The sequence below is a fragment of the Pogoniulus pusillus genome, chromosome 41, assembly GCF_015220805.1.
Source record: "Pogoniulus pusillus isolate bPogPus1 chromosome 41, bPogPus1.pri, whole genome shotgun sequence".
Lineage (NCBI taxonomy): Eukaryota > Metazoa > Chordata > Aves > Piciformes > Lybiidae > Pogoniulus > Pogoniulus pusillus.
Window position 1 is genome coordinate 5906964 of NC_087304.1, and position 20504 is coordinate 5927467.

At 59.3% G+C, this 20504-nt stretch overlaps 2 protein-coding genes across 4 annotated transcripts; one reads left to right on the top strand and one right to left on the bottom strand.

The window, feature by feature from the left end:
* Nucleotides 1-388: 388 nt before the first annotated feature.
* On the top strand, nucleotides 389-4380 carry FGF22 (fibroblast growth factor 22). Of its 2 annotated transcripts, none has more exons than XM_064174930.1 (3): nucleotides 389-691; nucleotides 3712-3815; nucleotides 4096-4380. In XM_064174930.1, the coding sequence occupies exons 1-3, from the start codon at nucleotides 451-453 to the stop codon at nucleotides 4288-4290; spliced, it is 540 nt and encodes a 179-aa protein (XP_064031000.1). In that variant the 5' UTR covers nucleotides 389-450; the 3' UTR covers nucleotides 4291-4380. The 2 variants fall into 2 exon arrangements, with proteins under 2 accessions (XP_064031000.1, XP_064031001.1); XM_064174931.1 differs by having other exon boundaries at nucleotides 4099-4380.
* A 2763-nt stretch (nucleotides 4381-7143) lies between these two features.
* Nucleotides 7144-19957, bottom strand: RNF126 (ring finger protein 126). 2 transcript variants are annotated; one of them, XM_064175024.1, is made up of 9 exons: nucleotides 19847-19957; nucleotides 15303-15361; nucleotides 13291-13354; nucleotides 12050-12258; nucleotides 11303-11371; nucleotides 11145-11214; nucleotides 10264-10357; nucleotides 8419-8534; nucleotides 7144-8126 (listed from the first exon to the last, which is right to left on the bottom strand). In XM_064175024.1, exons 1-9 carry the CDS (start codon nucleotides 19919-19921, stop codon nucleotides 7977-7979), a joined length of 906 nt encoding a protein of 301 aa, XP_064031094.1. In that variant the 5' UTR covers nucleotides 19922-19957; the 3' UTR covers nucleotides 7144-7976. The 2 variants fall into 2 exon arrangements, with proteins under 2 accessions (XP_064031094.1, XP_064031093.1); XM_064175023.1 differs by having other exon boundaries at nucleotides 12050-12291.
* Between the last annotated feature and the right edge of the window lie 547 nt (nucleotides 19958-20504).

The following is a 20504-nucleotide window of genomic DNA, read 5'->3' on the forward strand; positions in this document are numbered from 1 at the left end:
CTCAGCCTCTCCTCGCAGGGATACGGCTCTGTACTGTGCCTCTCCTGGTCCGCAGGACGACGCATCTAGGGCCAGGTCACAAACCGGCGAGAATCCTGGACCTGGAGCAGCTCCACCCCCCACCCGCTGACCCTCCCTGCCCAAGGACCGCCTGCCCCCTCCGCCTGCCTACCGCGGGAGTCGGTTGGGAGCTCAGCCCGCGGTTTCCCCCAAGCGGGCGCCCTATGAGTGATGCGGGACGGGGGTAATGGGGCAGCCGTCGAGGAGGCGATTTTATGAATGAGAAGCGCCGCTCTCCCGGTCACGCCTCTCCCAGCCCATTGGTCACCCAGGGCCCCGCCCCACCCCACCGGCTCTCCCCGTGCTCGGGCCGCCCGCGCCGTCGGGGCCGGTTGTTGCCGCCGCCGCGGCCATGGCCGGTAGCCTGCCGCCTCATCTCGCCCCGCCGCCATGAGGCGCGGGGGACCCGCAGCCCTCGCCGCCTGCCTCGCCGGGGCACTTGCCGTTCTCGCGGAGCCGGCACCGGCATCGGGACCGGGGGCTGCTGGGGGCGGCCGGCGGCCCCCCCGGAGCTACGGCCACCTGGAAGGCGACGTGCGGTGGCGGCGGCTCTTCTCTGCCACCCGCTACTTCCTGCGCATCGACGGCGGCGGCGGCGTGGAGGGGACGCGCTGGAGGGAGCGGCCGGGCAGTGAGTGGGGCCGGGAACGGGGCCGGGAACGGGGCCGGGACCGGGACTGAGAAAGAGAGGTTCTGGGGCGGCCCGCGGGGTCCCTCCTCATTCCCGCCGCGGGTCGAGAGCCGATCGGTCCGGAACGATTGAGACTGCGGCGGAGGCGAGAGGTATCGGGACCGGGCGCAGGGCAGAGGGCACGGCCAAGGGGCAGGCGCAGGCTGGACAGAGGTACCTCGGGACGGCGGAGGGACCCTTGCTCCTCCTGCTCGGTAAAAACCTCGTCTGAAACCTCTTCTCTGGCCGTGAGTGAGCCGCGAGTCGCCTCCGTCCCGCGTACGGCTGGCCGGAGCCCGCAGCTCCCTCGAACACGAACTGCTCCCGGGAGCCCTTTCCTGGCGTTCGGACACCGGCTGGGTACCGCTCGTACCGCCTCATCCTGCCCCCTCCCCTGCCCCCCATTTCGGGTTCTCTTCATCTCGCCTTTACCGGGGAGGTTCGGATCGCTCCCGGCAAAGGCTGAGGAGGAGGAGGAGAAAGCTCCGGGGCGATGCTGGTCTCAGAACCGAGAGCCCTTGAGTCTGGTGGGGGAGAACAGAGCAGTGCCGCCTCGGGAGACCGGGGAGTAGGGCTGGGCGAGAGGTACCTGGGCGAAGCTGGGGGGGTGGGGGCCGGGGTACCGGGCCGGGGTACCGAGCCGTGCCGCAAGCCAGAGCTCAGGAAGGAGCCGGCAGGATTAGGCCTTCCCCTGGGGCTGTGGCTGCTCCACCCTGCAGCCGTCGGGAGCGGCTGGGAAGAGACAGCAGTGGAGACCGGCGCAGGGGTCCCCGTGCCAGTGGAGAGGCTGCTCCCGGTACGGGCATCCTGCCTCCCTCCGTGGCTGCCTGCTCCCTCTCGGGTCCCCTCTCCATGTGACAGTGCCATGGGGCCCGAGGGGACAGCTGCAGTGACAAGCTAGGGTGCAACGCCCGTGGTGTCAGCCCACGTCGGGTGCTGGGTTCCTGTGCCAGGGAAGGGGAGAGTAGGGTGGCAGGGCAGTGTCTGGACAGGGTGGGATGCTGGGGGCCTCGGGCAGGTGGATGCCTGAGCATCCCCAGCAGGGTGGATCTTTGGGGCATGAAGGATGCTCTGGATTGGAGCAGCATCCCCAGCCTGTCCCCCAGGGGCAGTGAGGGCTGCAGAGTCTTCTAGTCAGTGCAGGACATCACCCAGCAGGACGAGGGAGCCCAGCCCAACCCAGGGAACCCTCCCGTGGTGTCAGAGGCTGTCAGGAGTCCCGACTGGGCATGCTGCCAGTGTCAAGCGACCCAACACGTTCCCTGGGCCGTGTGGGGCCTGGCAGGTGGAGCAGCTCCAGGCTGGTGCACAGGGCTCACTCTGGTTATCCAGCAGCAGATAACCTGGGCTTGGGCTGGGTTTTGCTCATCAGCTCTCCTGCCAGCTGCCAGACCAGCCCTGCCAGCGGTGCCAGTGGTGCCAGGGGCTGTCCCGAGGCTTCCCTTGCCTCAAGCCCTACATCTGTCAGTCTTCCTGGGACCCCACTGGGGCAGAGGGTGTGAAACTGGGAGCACTGGGAGCTGCCTCTGGGCTGCTGCCCGGCCCAGAGGTGTTGCCCTACACCCACAGAGACTCATCCTCACTGTGCAGGGCTGGGCACTGGCTGGGCACCTGGGAGCACAGGCCAGCAGAGCCTGCCAGGGCACCAGGAGCAGCAGCACAGGGTTATTTTTAGAGAGGCAGAGCCCTCAGTTATAAATAGCAGCAGCTGCAGCTGGGGATCAGGCAGGTGGATTCAGGGGCACTCACTTGGCCCTTCCCCACCCTTGCTGCTCCTCAGTGGCTTCACTGGGCAGGGTCCTGCCGGTCCCAGTGGGTGCCAGGGCCAATGCTGAGATGGAAATGCCCTTAAACATCAGCCCCAAGGAGCTGAACGCTTGGGAGCCCTCACACTGCTGTGTCCACTCCAGCTGCTCCTGGCAAGGGCACGAGTGCCCACAGGCAATGCTGGCTCGGTTGGGGGTGGGTGGGTAAATGCCCTGCAAAAGCCTCTGCCTAGGGGTTGCTGCAGCCCCCCCGTGCCACCTGTGCCCCTGGCTGCCAAAGCCTGCGTGCATCCCCCCTGCCACGCCTGGCTGAGGCAGCCATGGGCACTGGCGCCTGTGGGCAGCTCCTGCTGCGGCTCAACTGCTGCCCACTGCCCTGCCTGCATCTCTGTGCCTTCGCACAGCGCCGTGTGCCCAGTAGTGGCAGTGCTGGCAGTGGCACTCTGGGGCGGCCAAGGCGGTGCAGGAATCCGGAGGCCCGGAGGATGGTCTGGGTGTTTCCCCCCAGAGCCGCTGGTCTGACCGCATGCCTTTGCCATTAGCGGCTCTGCCGGGCACACGAGCAGCAGCCACAGCCCAGCCTCCACCACGTCCCTCCTTCCTGCAGTGCCTGGCGCAGGGGCATGCGTCCACACTTGTGCCAGCTGGTCAGCTGGCACCGGCGGCACCACCTCGGCTGCGTTCCTGCCCCCAGAGCCCTCGGCCCAGGTGTTTCTGTCCACCGGAGTGTGGCTGTGCACCGTTGCTGCCGCCCCCGGGCACACTTTGCCCTTTCAAGCACCATGCCAGCCTCGCTGTCCTGAGCACGTGGGGTGCCAGGGGCAGCGAGAGTCTGGTCCCTAAGGCACTGGGTGCATTTGGGACAGATGCGTGGGCAGAGCTGCCAGTGAGGGGAGGATAAACGCAAGGTTGGCACTGGGCAGAGATTAGTTCCAAGTCTGTGCTTGGCATCACTCCTGCACAGCCCAGCTCCTGGAGGCCTTGGGGAGGAGAGGAGTAAAGATCAAACCCTCCCCAGATCAGAGGCTCCTGCCGCCAGCACAGGCTGCAGACCTCGTCCCCACTGTCCCTTGGCTGCTCCAGCGCTGGGCAAGGGTCAGTGGTCCCAGCCCTGCAGGGGAGCACTTTAAGGCCACAGACTTTGTATTGGGGCAGGACCCCTGGGGGACGTCGCCCGTCCCTCCCCGCTCACCGCCGCCCTTCCCGGTCCCGCAGGCATCGTGGAGATCCGGTCGGTGCGCGTCGGCGTGGTGGCCATCCGGGCGGTGCACACCGGCTTCTTCCTGGCCATGAACAAGCGGGGGAGGCTCTACGGGTCGGTAGGTCGAACGCTGCCTCCCCAGAGGGACCAGACAGGGCTCAGAGCTGGAAGGGACGGGGCGGGTGGGTCACAACCCCCACCTCCCTCCAAGGATTGGTGCCCAGGCTCCTGTTTGCCCTCACCAGCACCCTAGTGAGGGGACAGCACTGGCAGAGCCCCTTCTTCACCCGCTGGGGAGTAGTAGTCTCCAGCCAGAGGACAGCCTGACCCTTTTGGGCGACGAGAGGCCTTGGGGCGAGCGCAGCCACCCCCCCTCACCTCCTTCCCTCTCCTGCCAGAAGGAGTTCAGCCCCAACTGCAAGTTCACGGAGCGCATCGAGGAGAACGGCTACAACACCTACGCCTCGCTGCGCTGGCGGCACCGCGGCCGCCCCATGTTCCTCTCGCTCAACAGCAAGGGCAGACCGCAGCGAGGGGGCAGGACGCGCCGGCAGCATCTTTCCACCCACTTCCTCCCCATCCTCGTCAGCTGAGCCCCGCAGGTGGCTCCGGACTTGTTCTTTGGGAGAAAGGAAAAGCGAAGTTCTTTTATTTATGCATAGATCTCTTCCCCCACCCCCCCACCCCCCTTTTTTTTTTGGCTATTTATTGTTTTTATGTGTCAATGCCCAGCGGAGGATGGATGCAGACAGTGGATGTGGCTCTCCTGACCCTTCCTGCCAAGGCAGAACCAGCGTGGCACAGCCTAAGGCAGGGCTGTCAGTGTCGTGCCCATACCTGTGCAGCTGGACCAGAGATCTGCCAACAGCATCTCTGCAGCGGATGGGACTTACTGAGGGGGTTCTATTTATCTCGTGTCCAAGCACCCACAGCAATAAAGCTGTTCATGGGCCAGAGAGAAGTGAGTGGCAGAGCTTCAGTGGTGGGCATGGCTTGGCCCGGGTGGGGTTGGCTCACCCAGGGGCATAGCTGCAGGCACCAGCGTTGTACCTCCTGGTTCCTCACCGTGTCCAGCTCCTCATCGACCTGCACTTGTGGGTGGAGATGCACCCAGCCCGAAACCTTACTCACAGAAAATCACAGTGATGCTTGTTCCACAGTGGACTCGTCCCCAGTGGGAGCACCTGGGCTAAAGATGCCCACTCGAGTGCCTGATGCCCTATCCACACTCTGGATTGAGACCCAAGGTGCAGTGGAGCATCCAGGCTGCAGCCAGCACCTTCAGGCTGGTGCTGCTCTCCAGACTCCAATTCAGCTCCATCCTCCTCAGCAAGGATGCAGGTAGGAAGGTGACTAGTGGTAAGGACCAGCCCCTTGCCTGAAGGGGACTGTGGCCAGAAATAGCACCCACACCTCAGCCACCCAGCCAGGGCACGTTCCTGTGCCGCCTGCCGCGGTGAGGCATCGCAGCCTGGTCACTTTGTCACCTCAGACAGGAATGATAGCCCCAGCAAAAACCACCAAACTTGTTCCATTTCTTACCCAACCAGCTCCAGAAAAGCCTGAAAGAGGACACAGCCACCACATTAACTGTGTGGTGGCCACGATGGGTACCAGCCCCAGACCCCAGCCCTTGCCTGGCTGAGTGGCAGCGGCCACAGCTTCGCTTCGCTCACAAACCAGCCCAAGCACAGCTCACACATGAGGACCTCCAGGGGAAGCAGGAGCCCCACACCACAGCTGAAGCAGTGGGAGAAGGAAAGGCTTCTCCAGCTGTCCTGGGCTGTGACTAAAGAGTCACCACTCCTTCCACACCAGCCCAGCTAATGGCCACGCACTGGCTCAGCTGAGGACCTGCCTGCTGCCACCCACCTCCCAGCCTCCGGGATCCAGGTGGCAGAAGCTTCCAGCTCAACCTCTGGCAGAGGATGAGCCATGAACCCTGACAGACCAGTCCCGAGATAAACCCTCAGCCCGCAGACATCCGCCCACCGAGATGAAAGGTGCCGCTGGGCTGCCCTGGCAGGGCCCAGGAGGAAAAACATTCCAGGGGAGTTGCTCAGTGCCGGCCACGTGGCCCTGGCAGGCTTGGCAAAGGCTCTTGCCAGCCACTCTGGGGATGTTCCCAACAACTTTTCCCTTCTTCTATCCCAAAGTGGGTCAAAACAATGGCCAGACAAGGTACCTGCCTTCCCCCTCCTCTGAGAGACAAGCCCTGGCCCAGAGAGCTCGGGGAAGGAAGTGCCAGGTTCTGGGGGAGGGCTGCTCGGCAAGCAGCTCCAAAGCTCTCACACAGTGCCAAGATGCCAAGTGCCACCTTCCTTCCCCAGCTGCTTGCAGGGCCCCAACAGCTGGAGGAGATGCAGGAAACCTCCCAGGATGCAGAATCCTCCAACCGTGGCTAATCCCAACCCTCCTCCCTGCTCCAGACCTGGGCTGCCTACACTGCAAATGCAGCATGACCAGGCCAAACCAAAGGCTCCAATTCTTGTCCCCCTGACACCTCCCAGCCCAGCTGAGCAGGGCCATGGGGTAGGGCACTGCCCACTCCAGCCACATCCTTATCACAGGATATTAGGGGTTGGAAGGGACCCAAGGAGATCATCCAGTCCAACCTCCCTGCCAGAGCAGCACCATCCAAGCTAGCTCAGGGCACACAGAGCACATCCAGACAGGCCTGGAAAGGCTCCACACAAGGAGACTCCACAACCTCTCTGGTCAGCCTGTGCCAGGGCTCTGGGACCCTTACACTGAGGAAGTTTCCCCTTGTGTTGAGCTGGAACCTCCTGTGCTGCGACTTACACCCATTGCTGCTTGTCCTACCCCAGGGAGCAGTGAGCAGAGCCTGTCCCCCCCCTTCCTGACCCCCAGCCCTCAGCTATTGATCCACATTGATTAAATCCCCTCTCAGTCTTACCCTTCTCCAAGCTCTGTCCCATAAACTGAGTCACCAACACAGGTGGAGATTTCTCTCTCTCTCCTTGTTTTTTTTTTTTAATCAGCTGTATTTTAAGTAACTTTGAAATACATTTTCCAACCCCCTCCCTCTCTCCAAAATGTTGTTTTTCCTGTTTATTATTCGACCCCAATGGCATTTGGCTGCTCCTTTTTGCTCTGCTGCACACCCAGTCCCAATGTCGACACGCTGGCAGAGTCGGCTCAGGCTGAGAAAGGCAGGACTGAAACAGGGAGAGGATGTCAAAAAAAACCCCACCACCACCACCACAACAACAAAAAAAAGCCAAGACCAGGTCAGGCCAAGATGCTTTCAGCTGCAATCCTTACAGCCAAAGCTGCCCAACGACCTGGCATTGCACAGAGGGGTTGCGCTGGGCAGATTGCTGTGCCCAGGGTGGCAGGGGATGGCTCAGCACAGCTGACTCCAAGGAGCTTACCCTGTTTGCATGTCCTCAAATCATGCATAAAAGCCTGGTGGAGCTGAAACGTTTTTGGTTTGGTTTTTGTTTGTTTATTTAACAGCAGTAATAATTTAAAATTATAAAAACCCTTTCAGTGTTTGAGTATCAGAAGGGAGAAGGTTACAAAGGAAAACAAAACCCAACGGAAACCGAAAATAAAAGGGGGGCTGGAGATGGGGGGAAAAAAGAGGGAGGGGAAAGGGGGGCGGGGGAAAGGATGATGGGGGTGGGGAGAGGGCTCTGTGTCATGTTTTCAGTGACAGCCCTCCCCAACTGGAGCTCCCAGGTAGGAGGCAATATCCTTAAGCTCTCTTTTCTAAAGACTTCAATCTCTCAAGCGGAATATTCAAGGTGGGGGAAGAAAAAGGAGGAAGAGGAGGAGAAGGAGGAGGCAAAGGAGGAGCAGAAGAAATGAAGAAACAAACAAAACCAAAAGAGGGAATTTTCAAATTCAAACCCATACCAAACAACCTTCCCACTGGGAATGGCAGCTGCTTGCTTTGCACACTTCAGGGTTCCCACCTGGCAGGAGCAGCTGCTGCCTCTCGCTGCAATGGTTAAAAAGCCACGTGGCAAATGGATGGTTTTTGACTGACAGACAGAGAGCTCTTTCCCCCCCCCTTTCTCCAGCACAGGGCTTGAGGCTTCTCAGCTCAGAAGGCCCTGGAGATTCCATGTCTTTGGAAAGCAAAAGGGAATCCTGGGGAGTGCTGCCTCCCTCCCTGCCCCCCAACCCCTTCCCCTGGCTCTGCTCTGGAAGCTCCTGTTTGTGGCTTACGCTGGCTGGGGAGAGAGGGAGGACAATGAAGAGGGCCCCAGGGACACGGTTGGGGGGGATGGGGGTGGGGTTTGAGTAAGATTCATGAGTTGTTCGATGAGTTTTCATTACTGGGTGAGCTGGAGGAAGAAGAGGAGGATGATGATGAGAAGTTCATCCCCGTCAGTCCCGGGGGGTTTGTGGCAGTGTTCTGTCCACTTAAGCTTTTCCGGCAGACGGGACACGTGTCATGCTTGGGAGAGCAGACAAGAAACAGGGGGAAAGAGAGTTAGAAACACGACAGAGGAGAGCAGCCCTGGAGGGAGAGGCTGGGATGACCTCCCTCTGATCAAAGGGCTGCTGGTGGGGGAGGCATGAACACATTTACAGAGGAGAGCAGTTAACAGCAAAGCAAAACAAACACTTCCCCCTCCCCTCCAACGCCCTTCATTTCCCCCTCCTCCCAACTCCCTTCACCCCACCTCGGTGCTAAGGCTCAAACCACCAGCACCACCCCCCAAACACCCACCCAAGATGCCACCAACCTGCTCCAGCCAAGGAACGATGCAGCTGTTGTGGAAGAGGTGATTGCAAGGTAGCTGCCGAACGTTCTCACCGACCGTGTAGTCTTCTTTACACACAGGACACTCTAAGCCAGAGTCTGTGCCACCAAGGGAAAGCAAAACACAGGCTCAAAGGATGTCAGAGGTAGAAAGGGACCCAAAGAGACCATCCTGTCCAACCTCTCTGCCCCAGCTGCTTGCAGGACCCTAACAGCTGGAGGAGATGCAGGAAACCTCCCAGGATGCAGAATCCTCCAACCGTGGCCAACCCCAACCCTCCTCCCTGCTCCAGACCTAGCCTGGCTACACTGCAAATGCAGCATGACCAAACCAAAGGCCCCAATTCTTGTCCCCCTGACACCTCCCAGCCCAGCTGAGCAGGGCCATGGGGTAGGGCACTGCCCACTCCAGCCACATCCTTATCACAGGATATTAGGGGTTGGAAGGGACCCAAGGAGATCATCCAGTCCAACCTCCCTGCCAGAGCAGCACCATCCAAGCTAGCTCAGGGCACATAGGAACACATCCAGACAGGCCTGGAAAGGCTCCACACAAGGAGACTCCACAACCTCTCTGGGCAGCCTGTGCCAGGGCTTTGGGAGCCTTCCAGGCAAGAAGTTCCCCCTTGTGCTGAGCTGGAACCTCCTGTGCTGCAGCTTCCATCCATTGATGCTTGTACCATCCCAGGGAGCAGTGAGCAGAGCCTGTCCCCCCCTCCTGACCCTCAGCTATTGATGAACATTGATTAAATCCTTTCTCAGTCTTCTCCTCTCCAGACTGAACAGCCGCAGGTCCCTCAGCCTCTCCTCATCAGGCACTGCTCCAGTCCCCTCATCATCCTCACAGTGAAGAGGAATGACACCTGAAGCAGCCAGCTGGGGACACCACCATGGAATCATAGAGTGGTAGGGGTTGGAAAGGGACCTCTGGAGATGAGGCCCAATCCCCTCACTGCCAAGGAAGGGTCACCTAGAGAAGGTCACACAGCAGCACATGCAGGTGGGGTCTGAATGTCTCCAGAGATGGAGACTCCAGCACCTCTCTAGGCAGCCAGTCCCAGTGTTTTGTTATCCTCAAAGGAGTTTCTGCTCATGTTTAAATGCAACTTCCCATGCTCCACTTTGTGCTGTTCACCCCTGTCCTGTCACTGGGCACCAGTGAACAAAGCCTGGCCCCATCCTCCTGATGCCCACCCTTGAAGTGCTGATCAGCATTGATGAGATTTCCTCCCTCCCTGGGCTGCTCTTTGGATTCCAGACTGAAAAGCCCAAACTCTCCTCACGAGAGAGATGTTTCAGCCCCCTCAGCATCTCTGCAGCCCTTTGCTGTACCTTCTCCAGCAAGTCCCTGTCCTTCTTGAACCAGGGAGCCCAGAACTGCACACAGTACTCCACATGTGGCCTCACCAGGGCAGAGCAGAGAGGAAGGAGAACCTCCCTGACCTGCTGGCCACACTCTTCTCGATGCACCACAGGATGCCATTGGCCTTCTTGGGCACACTGCTGGCAAATGTGCCACCTTTTCCCCTTCCTCCCACCAACCACTCTGCCTCACACTGCCCTGGGTGTGCTTCTTGCTCCTTTCCTTCTCCATCTCCACCCTCTCCAAGCAGCTCCCTTCCCCAGGGCAAATCCACCCAGCCTGCAATGCCCTTTTTGGTGCGAGTTCAACAGAGCTGCACAGCAGCTTTGCCACACAGCAGCTTTTCCCCATCTCTCTTTGAAACACTTTAGGGCTCTGAAGGTAACAAAGCTAAAATGCCCAGGAAGCATTCAGCAGAGCCCTGAGAGAGCTCTTTGTGCAGTTGCCCAGGGCAGACCCACGCACCTACGTGTTCCTGTGTGATCTGTACGGTGGGGAGGGCCTGGATCTTCTCTTTGTCTGCTGGTGGTGGTCCAGTGTTTTCAAACTGATTTAGTAACTGAAAGAAGCAAGAGGCCAGAGAGGAGATGAGAGCTCAGCAGCACACAGAATCTCTGCAGTTATTGAACCAGGGCAACCTACACTCCTCACAGGCCTCACCTCCCAACTCCTGCACCTCCCAGGGTTCACCTCCCTGTGCCACGGCAGCCACGGGCAGCAGGGCAGCTCTGAGCACAAGGAGAGGAGACCCAGAGAGAGCTTTGGGTTGGAAGGCACCTTGGAGATCATCTGCTTCATGGAACCATACAATTCTCAGGGCTGGAAGGGACCTCAAGGATGATTCAGTTCCAACCTCTGTGCCTTGAGCAGGGACATCTCATAGATCAGGTTGCTCAGAGTCACATCCAGTCTGGCCTTAAAAACCTCCAGGGATGAGGCTTCCACCACCTCCCTGGGCAACCTGTGCCAGTGTCTCTCTACTCTCATGGTGAAGAATTTCTTCCTAACATCCAATCTGAATCTGCTCACTTTTAGTTTTGCTCCATTCACCCCAGTCCTATCACTACCCAGCACCCCAAAAAGTCCCTCCCTAGCTCTCTTGTAGCCCCCCTTCAGACACTGCAAGACCACAAGTTCCAACCACTCTGCCACAATCATTCTCCTGCCACTAGACCAGGATGCTCAAGGCCTCATCCAACCTGACCTTGAACACCTCCAAAGAGGGGAGCATCCGCAACCTCCCTGGGCAACCTGTTCCAGTGTCTCCCCACCCTCACTGTTGAGAATTTCTTGCTAATTTCCAGCCTCAATCTGCCCTCCTCAAGCTTCACTCTCAGGGATGTTACCTGTGTGATTATTGCATCCAAGCCATTGGCACCCCAGGCGTAGTCCATCGGGTTCGAATGCAAGACTCCCCTTTAAGAACAAGGACAACAGTCACAATGTGGCTGGCAGCAGGAGCAGGAACAGTGTCAGAGAGAGCAGCAGCACATCTTCAACTCACCAGGGACCTAGTCCTAGGTTTGGTATCGTGGTAGGTGCAATAATTCCATTGACCAGCTGCTGAATAATCCTGGAAGACAAGAAAATCAGGATTATGTCAGAAGTGGTGGTCCTCTGCTAGCTCCCAGCCCAGACCCCTGGCATGGGAGGAGGGGGCTGAATGCAACAAAAACTGTCACATTATGAGGAGGGGAGAGGAAGGAGAAACACTCCAGGGCTGGGCTTGGGCAGAGGAGCTGTGCTCAGGTGCAGCTTCTCCTTAAAGAACAAGGCATGAGCCAGTGAGAAGCAACAGAGTTGGGGGCTTAAGGACTGGTGGTCCTCTGCTAACTCCCAGCCCAGACTCCTGGTATGGAAGGAGGAAGCTGAATGCAATAAACATTATCACACCATGGGGCAGGGGAGGGAAGCAGAAAGAGCCCAGAGCTGGGCTCCAGCAGAGGAGCTGTGCTCAGCAGCAGCCTCTCCACAAAGAAGGGATGAGTTGATCAGTGAGAAGCAGCAGAGTTGGGGGCTTAAGAACTGTTGGTCTTCTGCTAACTCCCAGCCCAGACCCCTGGCATGGAAGGAGGAAGCTGAATGCAACAAACATTATCACACCACGGGGCAGGGGAGGGAAGGAGAAAGAGCCCAGAGCTGTGCTTTGGCAGAGGAGCTGCGCTCGGCAGCAGCCTCTCCTTACAGAGGAAGGGATGGGCTGACCACCAGTGCAAAGCAGGAGGGTTGGGGGTCCCCAGGCTGCTCTCACCCCTCCAGCGTGGGGACCCCCTCGTGCCTGCCCGCGGCGCGGCGCGTGGCCAGGCGGGCGCGGGGCTGCCGCGCGCCGTAGCGGTGCCGGGATTGGTGCTCCCTCTCCCTCCGGCTCTCCGAGTCCCTGTTGTCCTCAGCCTGCACGTTGGACCCGAAGGGGAACTCAAAGCTGTCATCGAAGATCCCGAAGGCAAACTGGCCATAGCCCTGTGTCAAGGTGAACAAGTGCTGATCCACGTTCTGGGAGAGACAGAGGTCAGAGAGCAGATGGTAAGGAGGGAAGGAGTCAGAGAAGGGTCTGGGTGGGAAGGCAGCTCCAAAGGTCCATCTAGTCCAGCCCTCTCTGCAGCAAGCAGAGGCATCCTCAGCTACATCAGGAACAAGCCTCAGCACTCAACAAGGCTTGTGAGGAGCAGCTGAGGGAAGTGAGGTTGCTTAGTCTGGAGAAGAGGAAGCTGAGGGAGACCTCATCGCTCTCTACAGCTCCCTGAGAGGAGGCTGCAGCGAGGTGGGGGTTGGGCTCTTCTCCCCAGGATCAGGTGATAGAAGGAGAGGGAATGGACTGAAATTGTGCCAGGGGAGGCTCAGGTTGGAGATCAGGAAAAAAATTCTTTGCTGTAAGAGTGGTCAGAGATTGGCAGAGGCTGCCCAGGGAGGTGGTGGAGTGCCCATGCCTGGAGGTGTTCAAGGCACGTGTGGGCATGGCACCTGGGGGCAAGGTTTAACAGCCACGGTGGTGTTAGGTCAATGCTTGGACTCAATCTTTGAGCTCTTTTCCAACCAAAACAATTCTGTGACTCACCCTGGTGTTTCCCCACCCTTCTAACAGCCTCCAACACACCCTCAGCAGCTCACCAGCCCCTCCTGACACCAGTAGGCCAGGGCAGGCTGAGAGGCAGCTCAGTGAGGAACAGACACAGACCGAAACTACGCAATGAGGGCAAGAAATATCTCCAACAGCTTCCCTGGTTTCACTGCTGTGGCTACTGCATAGCAACACACTCAGCCAGCTCAGCAGCTCCCAGCTTAGCCCCCTCACAGCAGCCACGAGCTGCAAGTGCTGGGCCTATTAAAAACATGCAGTAAAAATACAACACAGAGACTTGAGGAGCAGCAGGGTGATATTAATACCTCCCTTCCCGAGTTCTGTCACAATCCCAGGAATGTTTAAACAAGTGCTAATGGAAAAATACCTCAACTCGAGGCACAACAGGAAGAGCTGGAAGAGAGAGGACTCACCTCAAAGGGATGCCTGCTCTGATCACCGGTGGATGTAGAGGAGCTGGTTTCATTCTCGGCGTTCCTGTGACGAGTGAGAGGCAGTGGTAAGCTCAGGAGGGTGCTGTGGAAAGAGCCTCCCAGCAGAGAGGCACCAAGTGGCCAGAGTCTGGCAGGACACACAGGTGGTGGTGACATTCACCAGAGCTCAAGGGATCACAGAGCTCTGCTCACCTTCCTTCCAAGGCCCAGGCAGTGTCAGATCTGCACAGACACCAACCCACCCTCAGCTGCTCACTTTCTAACTGTCCATATCAATTCCACCTTCCCCTCCCTCCAACTTCCATTTTCCCTCATCTTCACTCACTTCTCCCTACCTAACCTTTTAGATTCTGGAGAGAAGTGACTGAAGCACAATGTCAAGCAAGGACTGACATCAAGCACAAATCCACCTCACAAAACAGCTAATCCTCTGGGAGAGAAGACTTAAGGTACAAACCCTGGTCACTAGAACCCAAACATGCTTCAGTCTAATCCTGACTCAAAGGAAATTCTCTTTTGCACAGGCATGTGACCAAAGGGGACAGATTATGAGGAAAAAACCTTTCACACTGTTCCACTTCTGCTTTTAGAGAGCTGCAGGAACATTTTCTGTTCAGGTTTAGGCTTTGAGACTCAAGGTACCAAATCCCCAAGGTTCTGCATTATGAGACTGTCCTGAAATCACCACATCTGGGACAGGAGCCCAGGCTCAGCTTGCAAGCTTGGTGTTCATAGAATCAGAGAGTCAGCAGGTTGGAGCAGAGAGCTCCAAGCTCAGCCAGCACAACCTAGCACCCAGCCCTGGCCAAGCACCAGACCATGGCACTCAGTGCCCCAGCCAGGCTTGGCTTCAACACCTCCAGCCACAGCCACTCCACCACCTCCCTGGGCAGCCCATTCCAGTGCCAATCACTCTCTCTGCCAGGAACTTCCTCCTAACACCCAGCCTAGATCTCCCCTGGCACAACTTCAGCCTGTGTCCCCTTCTTCTGTTGCTGTCTGCCTGGCAGCAGAGCCCAACCCCACCTGGCTACAGCCTCCCTGCAGGCAGCTGCAGACAGCAATGAGCTCTGCCCTGAGCCTCCTCTGCTGCAGGCTGCACTCCCCCAGCTCCCTCAGCCTCTCCTCACAGGGCTGTGCTCCAGGCCCCTCTCCAGCCTTGCTGCCCTTCTTTCAACACCTTCCAGCACCTCAACAGCTCTCTGCAATGGATGAGCCCAGAACTGGACACAGCACTCATGGTGTGTCCTGAGCAGTGCTGAGCACAGGGGCAGAAGCTCCCTTGTCCTGCTGGCCACACTGTTCAGACCCAATGTCACCTTAGCAGCACAGAAGCCCCATCTGTACAGACCAGATCTCTTGTGCAGCACAAGCTTGGCTCATCCCTGCACAGCTCAGTGTGTGCTGACACCCAGCACCTGCCCACCCCCAGCCTATAGTCCAGCAAAGAGAATCTGAGGCTTTTTAAACGCATTTGTCCTGCTCTTGCTTATTCTGACACTGCCAGGAGCAGCCCTGCCACCGAGTCAGCAGTGAGGCACGTGAAGCTGTGCAGGTCTTGGCTGCTCCAGCAGAGAGTCCAAAGTCTCAGTCACAACATTTGGCTGAGCTGCTCAATCACAGGGCCAAGCACAGGTCCCCTCTCTGAGCCACAGATTCCTCTCTCTCAGGGTTATCTCTACCCTGAGGACTCAAACCTGCTCGGAGCTTGCACATGCTGCAGTGAAAGCCTCCCCACCACTTTTTCTTGTTTCTTTTAAAGCAATTCCTTCCTCTCCCAGCCCTGTTTGACACTCAGCACTCTCACAGCTGAGGCAAAGGATGTGAGCAAAGAGCTCTCCACCCATAGAGAGGAAAAATGGCCAAAGGATTGGGCAGGAGTAGTTTAAAATGTAGTTAAACATGCTTTTTAACTAGGAAACTAGAAGGAAAAGAGCAGGGCAAAGCAGACCAAAATCATTCCAGCAACAGGCCCTGGGCCAGCAACTTACCTTGGCTCTTCAGGAAGCTCTTCAATAAACCCAGATTCACACCGTGGGCAGATATAGTCCTAGGGGAGAAGAAGCAGTGAATGAGAAAAGAAGATGGGGAGCAAAAGCTGCAAAGGCTCTCTTTAGCTTGCCAAGGTGACAGAGCAGAGCCCTGCAGCCCCATGTCCCCTGCACACCCCCAAAATCACACAGAATCAACCAGGTTGGGGGAGAGCTCCAAGCTCACTCAGTCCAGCCTAGAGCCCAGCCCTGGCCAATCAACCAGACCATGGCACTCAGTGCCCAGCCAGGCTTGGCTTCAACACCTCCAGCCATGGCCACTCCACCACCTCCCTGGGCAGCCCATTCCAATGCCAATCACTCTCTCTGCCAACAACTTCCTAACAACATCCAGCCTGAACCTCCCTGGCACAGCTTGAGCCTGGGTCCCCTCCTTCTGTCCCTGCCTGCCTGGCAGCAGAGCCCAACCCCACCTGGCTACAGCCTCCCTGCAGGCAGCTGCAGGCAGCAATGAGCTCTGCCCTGAGCCTCCTCTGCTACAGGCTGCACCCCCCCAGCTCCCTCAGCCTCTCCTCACAGGGCTGTGCTCCAGGCCCCTCCCCAGCCTTGCTGCCCTTCTCTGGGCACAGGATCACAGAATTAATCAGGCTGGAAGAGACCTTTAATACCCAGAGACCCTCAAGCACTGCTGTCTGCCCTCACCAGACCAGTGAGGAGAACTGTAAAGCCTGAGCCTGTTTGGAACTTGGCTTTAGAGAAGATTTAGATAACACTAATTAATCCCTAGTAGAGACAAAGCATTAGGTAACCTCTGATGTAGCTGTGGGTGAAGTGAAAGCAAAACCAGAAGCAGCTTTCCCAGAAGAGCAGCCCTCAAATATCAGCTTTTTTTCTTAGACACAGCTGCATGCTTGGGAGGATTTCTCCTGCCACCCCCAACCCCCCCTCTGCTTCCCTGCTCCAGGGACCAAACCACCCTTAAGGAAAGGAGCCAGGGAGGGGAGTGCAGCACAGGCTCATCGCAGCCTGCTCTCTGGAGGGGCCGAATGGAAGCTGAGAGTGATGCGGTCTGGGGCTTTAGAGCACGCAGAGGCCAAGGAGGCACAAGAAGGTCGTTCTGCAGCACACAGTGCCAGAGCTCCACACTCCCACGCTCGGTGCTCCCCGCAGCGCTCCGAGCGCCCCTGTGCCCTGCGCGCAACAAGCGCCCGGGGGCTGAGCAAGGGCTGCTCGCCGCTGTCTGACAGCCACTTCCCCTCGCTGCTCCTCCTGCCAGGGATGAATCTCCAGCCCACAGCCATGCTCAGAGCGAGCAGCAGCCCTGGAACACTCAAGGTCCTGCTTCAGCAGCAGCACTGGGGCAGAAAAAGAAGCGACAGAGCCTGGAACCGGCTGTGAGCACAGCCAGAGCAGGCGAACACAAGCCCTTGATCCCCCTGTGCTGGCAAAGCCACACTCGGCAGGGGAGGGGGAATATAGGAGCTCCTAAGAACAGAATAGAATAGGTGGGAAGAGAGCTCCAAGCTCAGCCAGCCCAACCTAGCACCCAGCTCTGCCCAACCAACCAGCCCATGGCACTCAGTGCCCCAGCCAGGCTTGGCTTCAACACCTCCAGCCACAGCCACTCCACCACCTCCCTGGGCAGCCCATTCCAATGCCAATCACTCTCTCTGCCAGGAACTTCCTCCTAACACCCAGCCTAGACCTGCCCTAGCACAACTTGAGGCTGGGTCCCCTCCTTCTGTGCCTGGCAGCAGAGCCCAACCCCACCTGGCTACAGCCTCCCTGCAGGCAGCAATGAGCTCTGCCCTGAGCCTGCTCTGCTGCAGGCTGCACCCCCCCAGCTCCCTCAGCCTCTCCTCACAGGGCTGTGCTCCAGGCCCCTCCCCAGCCTTGCTGCCCTGCTCCAAACACCTTCCAGCACCTCAACATCTCTCTGCAATTCAGCAGCCCAGAACTGGACACAGCACTCCAGGTGTGGCCTGAGCAGTGCTGAGCACAGGGGCACAAGAACCTCCCTCGTCCTGCTGCTTTCCTTCATCACTGCTGTGTGAAGTGGCCCAAGCCCTTCACTGCACCAAGGGAGTCTTCAAAAGAGGGGAGGATGTCAGCCCCACAGGGCTGCTCGGATAAAGGCATCTGGGGATCGCCCCTCTGGCCTCTACAGAACCACCAGATAAAGCCCCAGCACAGAGAGGCAAGGCCAAGGATCCACCAGTGCTGCCCTGGCCTGCTCAGCAAGATAAGGGCATGGCAGCACCGAGGCTTAGGAACAGCCTGGGAGCAAAAAAGCTGCTCCCTGCCCTGCCTGGACTGGGAGTTGTGCAAGGGCTGCGCCCCTGCCGCTCACACAGCCTTGCATTTCAGAGCTGCTCCCACACCTCACAAGCTCCTCCCAAAGCTGGTCCCTGCCATGCAGGATCTCTCCTCCCAACACCTGTTGATGGCAGAAAATCAGACTGGATCACAGAATCAAGCAGGTTTGAAGAGAGCTCCAAGCTCAGCCAGCCCAGCCTAGCACCCAGCCCTGCCCAACCAACCAGACCATGGCACTAAGTGCCCCAGCCAGGCTTGGCTGCAACACCTCCAGCCACAGCCACTCCACCACCTCCCTGGGCAGCCCATTCCAGTGCCAATCACTCTCTCTGCCAGGAACTTCCTCCTCACATCCAGCCTGAGCCTGCCCTGGCACAGATTGAGGCTGTGTCTCCTCCTGTCCCTGGCTGCCTGGCAGCAGAGCCCAACCCCACCTGGCTACAGCCTCCCTGCAGGCAGCTGCAGGCAGCAATCAGCTCTGCCCTGAGCCTCCTCTGCTGCAGGCTGCACCCCCCCAGCTCCCTCAGCCTCTCCTCACAGGGCTGTGCTCCAGGCCCCTCCCCAGCCTTGCTGCCCTTCTCCAAACACCTTCCAGCACCTCAACATCTCTCTTGAATGGAGGAGCCCAGCACAAGGTGTGGCCTGAGCAGTGCTGAGCACAGGATTGCTTCCCCCTGCCTTTGCACACCACCTCCCAGCGCTGCTGCTGCCCCGCGGGAGTCAGTCGTGACATGAGGGTGGCCACGCTCCAGCAGTGAGCAGCTCTCTCCTCCCTGCTCTGCCGTTCGAGGGAGGCTTTTGTGCTCTCAGCCTGCTCCGAACGCCGGGATCAGCACATTCCTCCGCAGCTGCAGCAGCACAGACGCCACAGTTTGCTGTCTCCCAGGCACTCTGAACCACTCCTTCCACAGCAGATGCCCCAGGAGCCGGCTCCGGGAACAGGGAGCGAAACCAAACGAACTTGGACCCTCCACACGGGGTTCATTAACCACGAGTTAACCGGAGCCGACCCAACCGGGCCGATCTGCCCTCCCCCTGCCGAGGTCCAGCACATCCTGCACCAGAAGTGCTCTGCGGGCACAGCCCCACGCAGGCTGCTGCAACAGAACCCGAACCCATCGACGGTTCTTGGGCACAACTTCCAGCTCCAGAGCAGCTTCCTCCAGTCGGGCAGGAGCATCCCCAGGAGTTCTGTCCCCCTCCCCCGCACACCTCACTGCGGGCTGGGAGATTTATCAGCAAGGCCGAGGCCGAAAGGACAAACCACAGGTCACAGAACCAGACCGACGGCAAACCCGCACCAGCCGCGGCGGGAGGGACCCCTCTGTGCCCCACCAGGGGACTTCAAACGCGCCAAGCAGCCACACAGAGCGAGACCCTAACTCCTAAAAGGTGCTGCGAGGAGCTCCAGGGCAAACCACGCCTGGCAGGACCCTCCCCACGCAGCACCTTGGGCAGGCGACCCCCAGCAAACGCAGCCGTGCCCCGCCGCGGTCTGGCAGCCAGCGACTTGCCAAGGCTCCTTCTCCACCCACACCAGGGCTTTACTCAGTGCTTACAACCTGTCTGCTCACAGGCTGCAGCAGCCTGCAAAGCCCTCCCGTGCAAGCAGAACCGGTGCGCAGGTAGCCCCCACCCGGGAGGCTCTTCTCACGGCCACCAGAATCTTACCGAAAGAGACAAAAGGAGACCCCCCCCTCACCTCCCTAGCCTACGTTCGCTCGGGACGGAGCCGCGGCCGGCCGGGACACTACCGACCTGGGACACTACCGACCTGTTCTCCTCCCCTCGGGGCACAGCTGGGGGGGGACGACACCTACCCCTGCGACCCCGCACACAGCCGCTCTGGTCCCCCCCCAGCCCGCACCGGGTGGAGCAAGGCAGGGAGTGCCCTCCCTCCGAACCGCCTTCATTCCCGGTTCTCTCGGACCGGGGCCGTTTCGTTCGCCTCCATTCAGCCGCAACCATCATCTGCCCTCTCCGGAGCCCCCTCCCCGCTCCGCTCCTAACAGCTCCCCCAGCTCCAACCGCCACACGCACAACTGCCCCCGGGTCTCAGTCCTCCCCGCCAGGAGAGTCCAACTGCCCCCAGACCCCCCCCACCCCCCGAGGCCTCACCCCCGCGTGCCCAGCCCACCGGAATCCTCTCCCTCCCGTACCCCAGCCCGGTGCCCCGGCTCCCCCCCCGACCCTACACCAGCCCCAGACCCCCCCCAAGCCCCACGCACGGGCAGACGAGGAGCAATCTCTGCGGAGCAGCAGTGGCAGAAGAACCGTCCCGGTTCCGGGGACGCCTCCGCCATCTTCGCTCCCCCCCCCCGCGAACCCGCCCCTGCCCCGCCCCGACCGGCGGACGTGCGGCGGACGGAGAACGGTGCCCGAGAAGGGACAAGAAACATTACGTGAACGAGGGACGGAAAGGGAGGCGAGCGAGGGTTTAGGCGCTTAGCAAGAGCGCCGCCTAGGGGACCGGGGGTGCGGGTGTCTGTCCAGGAAAGAGATGGGGGGAGCCTGAGGCGTGTCGTGTGTGTCCCCCCCGCCCCTTCCCTCGACAATGACGTCAAAATTGAGGGTTTTCGGCGCAATGCTGCAAAAGGTTGGCTTAAAAAGTGCCACCCCCCCCAGAAAGCCTGAATGTGCCCCAAATCTCTCCCGGCGCTCTGTACAAGCCTGGCCCCTTCCCCAGGATGTGGCTTTTGGAAGGGAGGGGGGGGGGAAGAGGCGACAAGGGGAGGGGTCGTCTTGGTCCTCACTGGCGGTGTCCCAAGAAAGGGAAGCTGGTGAGGCTGACGCTGGACGGTTTGAAGGTGATGGAGTTGTGGGATGTGGGGATTCAGGATGGTGGAGCTGGGGGGTTTAGGGGGGGTGGAGTTGCAGGGTTTGAGG

Coding starts and splice junctions, on each gene's coding strand:
- FGF22 (XM_064174930.1), top strand. CDS start 451: ATGAGGCGCGGGGGACCCGCAGCCCTCGCCGCCTGCCTCGCCGGGGCA. Junction 692..3,711: donor CTGGAGGGAGCGGCCGGGCA/GTGAGTGGGGCC, acceptor CCGGTCCCGCAG/GCATCGTGGAGATCCGGTCG. Junction 3,816..4,095: donor GGGGGAGGCTCTACGGGTCG/GTAGGTCGAACG, acceptor CTCTCCTGCCAG/AAGGAGTTCAGCCCCAACTG.
- RNF126 (XM_064175023.1), bottom strand. CDS start 19,921: ATGGCGGAGGCGTCCCCGGAACCGGGACGGTTCTTCTGCCACTGCTGC. Junction 15,362..19,846: donor AGATTGCTCCTCGTCTGCCC/GTGCGTGGGGCT, acceptor CTTCTCCCCTAG/GACTATATCTGCCCACGGTG. Junction 8,535..10,263: donor GATCACACAGGAACACGTAG/GTGCGTGGGTCT, acceptor TTGGTGGCACAG/ACTCTGGCTTAGAGTGTCCT.